Below are 5,244 nucleotides of genomic sequence, written 5' to 3' on the forward strand. Positions count from 1 at the left end.
GTGATTTCAAGGGTGGGGCCGTGCTCCCCTTGTTGTTCACTCCAATTCCTTCCTCGATGGTAGTTTGATAGGAGCATATTTATGCGCCTTAGTTAGCTAGTTCTTATGCATTTCCATGGTGTTTTCTTAGTTAAAGTAGTCTTTTAAGCTAGTTTTATGTGTTTTCAGGTTTTAAGGCCAAAGGATGCAAGAAGATGCATTTTGGAGCTTTTTGGAGCAAAATTGGGCTTGGAATGATTATCACATAATTGGAGCCAAGGTTTGGACGAATTTGAAGACTTGAAGATGATGATTCCTACTTGAACAAGGTTTCCTAGTTGAAGTAGGAAAGTGCCTAATTGAAGATGGATTCCTAATCACATGAGGATTCCTAGAAGAACAAGGATTCCTCCTCCAACAAGGATTCCTACTTGAAGTAGGAAAGTTAAGCCGAGGTTTCCTACTTTGGTTTGATTTTTCCTAATTGTCCCTAAAAGTTCCAGCAATTATGAAGACTTCCTAAGCATTCTAGGACATCAAATACACATTTCTTGCACCTTTTGAACCCTTGCCGCACCCCCCTTGGTATTTCCTCTTTCTTATTTCCTGATTCTAGGCTTTAAAACACTTTCCTTTTGTGTTTTTAACCCTAGCCGAATTTCCCTTGCTATTTCCTTTAATTTTCTGATTTGTTTCCTTAATTCTAGAAGCTTTAAACTTAATTCCTGATTACCTAATTAGTCTAGGGTTTTTAATTTCCTAATCCCTTTAAATAAACATGTTTGTGCAGCCACAAACATCTCCATTCAGCCACACACTCTCCCAAATTCGTCAAAACCCATCCACAACCTCAGAAACCAGTCCTCCTCCATCTCTGCCGATTTCCACCACCATTCTTCATCTCCACACCTTCCACACAACACCCATACACTACCCCCAAGCCTTGCCGTGCCCCTACACCATCCATAATCCATTCTACATCACAAAAACCCCCCAGAAATCATCCTCCCCCAATCTGCCGCAAGGAGAAGAGAAGGAGACAGTTCATGAAAATTGTTTGGCTCTTCAATCTGAGTTGTTGAACAATTTTAGGTGTATTCTATCTTATATTTCAATGTCTACTTCTTGTAATCTTTGTTTTTCATTGAGTATGATTGGCTAAATTCGTTTTGGCTAAGGGTGTATTCAAAACCATGTTTATTTATGTGAAATAAGTTGATTACTTCCAGTTATCGTTGCATAAGTCGTGAATACAATTTGCTTAACCGTTTAATTCAAAACTTATTCTTGTATGTTGATTGAGAGTGCACGCTTGATTTGCATGCTGGAATTTGGTGCTAGAATATAAGTTTGTTACACCTAATCGTTATGAATTTATATTCGCAAGTAGTGAAGATCGCTAGTCACGATCGTGTTAAGTAGATTCATGGCAGGAGTATCATGCTTTTCATAGTTACAATTGCCTTGTCGATGCTTATGATTTCCAAAGAACTTAATGATTCTAACTTGTATCTTTATCATGCTGTTCATATAGAGAACTTGTTAGGAATAATTTGTTTGCGATGCATATTCATCCAATTCAATGATTCTAGGGAAATCTGAAAGTTAATTTAAGCGGACCTAATTAACTTGGAGTGTCGAGGTTCATAACTTAATGAATTGATAACTGGAAATCGATTACGTTGCATAAATTTCATGTGTGGAGAAGAACCCCTTAGCCATTCCATCACCCATTGATTCATCACATTTAGTTCACAATCTGTTTTAATTTACAATCTGTGCATTTAGTTCAAATTCGTCCAAACACAATTCCCCCATATTTTGTTAAGTTTGAGTCTTCATAATCTGTCCTCTTTGGTGTTTTTAAGTATTTTGAGTCATAAGTTTTGTCAAATTCGTCCAAATCTTGTCTTAGTTGCTGTTTGAGTCAATTAATTTGTTTTAGTCAGTTTTGGGCAGATTTGAGTGTTTCAAATCTGTTTTGAATCTTAGTAGTCTAATTAGAGTCTTTAAGTTTAGTTTTTGTGTTTCTAAGTCGATTTGTATTAGATTAGCACCCCTAGTTAATCCCCGGTTAGAACGATTCCTACTTACATCATTACTACAATTGTCACAAATAGGGTTTAATTTGTGTGTTAAGTTAATTTTCACATCAAATTTTGGCGCCGTTGCCGGGGATTAGCAAAGTTGCTAATCCCTCGTTATTTATTTTTGTGTTATTTTTGTTTGTTTTAAATTCAGTTTCTGACTTGGTTTCTTGTTTTCTTGTTTTAGGTACAAGTGTATGACTCGAAGTTCCAAATCTGTCCAAGCAAACATTTTGGAGTTCGACGACGATTTTGAGCGAACTTTGAGAAGAACAAGAAGGCAACAAGCATCCAATCCACCTAGCCCGGAACCTCATTGCGAAGAAAACGAATTTGAAGAGGAAGAAGAGCCCACGGCTAGAGTTGTAGAGGAGAACCAAGAGATGGCAGCGGACAACCGAACCATTAAGGAGCTTTCTGCCTCGGGTTTGGATAATGCAGCCCCTCTTTGCATCCAATACCCCGCGGCAGCCCAAGGGAAAACCGAAGAGTTCGAATTGAAGTCGAGCTTGTTACATCATGTTCCAAAGTACCATGGGCTGTCCATGGAAGACCCAAACAAACACTTGAAGGAGTTTGAAGTTGTTTGTTCAAGCATGACGCCGGTAAATGTTGATGGCAACATTTTGAAGATGAAAGCTTTTCCATTCTCTCTAATGGATAAAGCTAAAGATTGGTTATATGAATTGGCCCCGGGGACGGTTACCTCGTGGGAGAGCATGAAACGAGCGTTTTTGGAAAAATTCTTTCCAACCTCAAGAGTCATTCTTTTGAGGAAACGCATTAGTGGCATCCAACAAAGCCAAGGTGAGTCATTTCCAACATATTATGAACGTTTTAAAACTCTTGTTGCTTCTTGTCCACAGCATCAAATGAAGGAGGAGTTGCTCCTTCAATACTTCTACGAAGGACTCCTTCCCATGGAACGCCAAATGCTAGATGCCTCGGCGGGTGGTGCATTGGTGGACATGACTCCGGTGGCTGCCAAGACTCTCATTGCGAACCGAGCACACAACGCACAACAATATGAAGGTGTTGGGCAGAGAGATACCCCACGGTCACATCATGTAAATGAGGTAAGTTCTATTTCTGAGTTACAATCCCAAATGGCTAACCTTACTTCTATGTTATCGCAGTTTGTTGAAGGCCCCAAAACGCAAGGAACTACAATCTGTGGTGTATGCTCCATTCGAGGACACCAATCGGATCAATGCCCTCAATTAATTGAAAATGGAGGGTGGGAATCTGCCCATGCCGTGGGTTATGGGAATCAAAACCAACCAAGGGGTGATCCTTTCTCTAATACATACAATCAAGGATGGCGTGACCACCCAAATTTCAGATGGAGAGATGCACAACAACCTGCCCAACAAGGTGGATTCCGACAACCTCCGGGTTTCTTTCCAAGGCCAATGGCACCACAACCACCTCCTCAAGCACAATCATCACAAAACAACTCAGGTACTTCTATGAATGATGATAAAACTTATCAATTACTGACCACAATGGCGCAGGGATTGCAGACCCAAGCAAAGGAAGTTAATGAGCTCAAGAAGCAAATGGGCCAAATGGCAGAATTTTTGGGGCAAATTCGTGAGAATGGTAAGTTACCAAGCACTACGGTAGTCAATCCTAAGGGTGGGTTCGAATCTGCAAAAGCTATCACCCTAAGAAGTGGAAAAGAAGTAGGAAGCAAAGCACATGAATCTGCCCAAAACAAGGAGGAAGAGCCATCACACCCCACGGCAAGGGTGGCACCACCTATGCCGCAGCCACCTAAGCCCTCCCATCCGTCCACCTCAGGTAATGTTGTTCCAAATGTTGTGAATTCAAACACTAATCTGCCCAATGTTCCTTTCCCTCGCAGATTTGCGCAATTCAAGAATGAAGAGGAGGAAAAAGATGTTCTAGAGACATTTAGGAAGGTTCAAGTTAACATACCTCTCTTGGATGCAATCAAGCAAATCCCGAAGTACGCCAAGTGTTTGAAGAAGCTTTGTACAACAAAGAAACGTTTTCGGGAGAAAGAAGTGGTACAGGTAAGTGAGAATGTGTCTGCCATGATACAACGTAAACTACCTCCTAAATGCAAAGATCCGGGTAGTTTCACCATTCCTTGTGTCATTGGTAATACTAGGTTCAAATCTGCCATGTTAGACTTAGGTGCATCCATAAATGTTATGCCATATTCAATTTATGCATCTATGAACCTAGGCAAGTTAAAAAATGATGGTGTAATCATACAATTGGCCGATAGATCTAATGCATATCCAAAGGGAGTTGTGGAAGATGTTTTGGTGCAGGTTAATCATTTGATCTTTCCGGCGGATTTCTATGTTCTTGAGATGGATGAATCGGATCATGCTCCTTCATTGCCCATTCTCCTTGGACGGCCTTTCATGAAAACGGCTCAAACCAAGATTGATGTAGCCAAAGGAGAAGTAACTATGGCATTTGGTGGTGATATGATTTGTTTTAAAATTTCTGAATCCATTGAGACTCCTAACGTTGTTCATTCTTGTTGTGTTATTGATACAATAGAAAAGATAGGGACGGACCATTCAGCCCCTAACACAAAGGTTGCATCAAGAGCCATGCAAGACGAGGGAATTAAAGTAGAGCATAAGGACCCCACGGCCACTGCCCTTAAGATACCCAATGTGGCCGAGAACACCATGAGGAAAAAAGTTCATGTTGCTGCCACTTCATCACAACACCAAGGTAAGGCACCTAGTCCAAATCCAATTCCCATTAAAGTTGATAGTTGGTTCCCTTCTTTGGTGCAGGTACCCAAGCAAATCCCCGATGGTGGGCGCATGAACATGAACCTTAGGCAACACAACGCACCCATCAACAAACATCACTATCCATTTCCGTTCAAGGATGCAATGTACAAGAACTTTGTGGGGCAGGTTGTGGAGGAGATCCCACTCCATGCCGTGGGCTCCAATGGGGCATGATCATGTTCTTCGTCCGGCTGCAAGACGTAAAAGAAAGCGCTTCGTGGGAGGCAACCCATGCATTCGACAAAGGAAGACCTAGAGAGCACTCCAATTCCAGATTTGAATTTCTCAGACCCTTCTCTTTGTTGTTTACCATCTGCCATGATTAGTGTGTTTAGTTGCTGTTTGTTTGTTTGATTTTTGTTTATGTTAGTTTATGCTTGAAACATTGAGGA

At 41.0% G+C, this 5,244-nt stretch overlaps 1 protein-coding gene across 1 annotated transcript; it reads left to right on the forward strand.

The window, feature by feature from the left end:
- Nucleotides 1–442: 442 nt before the first annotated feature.
- On the forward strand, nt 443–5,026 carry LOC139195001 (uncharacterized). The gene is made up of 4 exons (XM_070820172.1): nt 443–1,071; nt 2,254–3,869; nt 4,608–4,852; nt 4,979–5,026. Exons 1-4 carry the CDS (start codon nt 758–760, stop codon nt 5,024–5,026), a joined length of 2,223 nt encoding a protein of 740 aa, XP_070676273.1. The 5' UTR covers nt 443–757.
- Nucleotides 5,027–5,244: the final 218 nt, after the last annotated feature.

This window comes from Malus domestica, chromosome 04 (genome assembly GCF_042453785.1).
Source record: "Malus domestica chromosome 04, GDT2T_hap1".
NCBI lineage: Eukaryota > Viridiplantae > Streptophyta > Magnoliopsida > Rosales > Rosaceae > Malus > Malus domestica.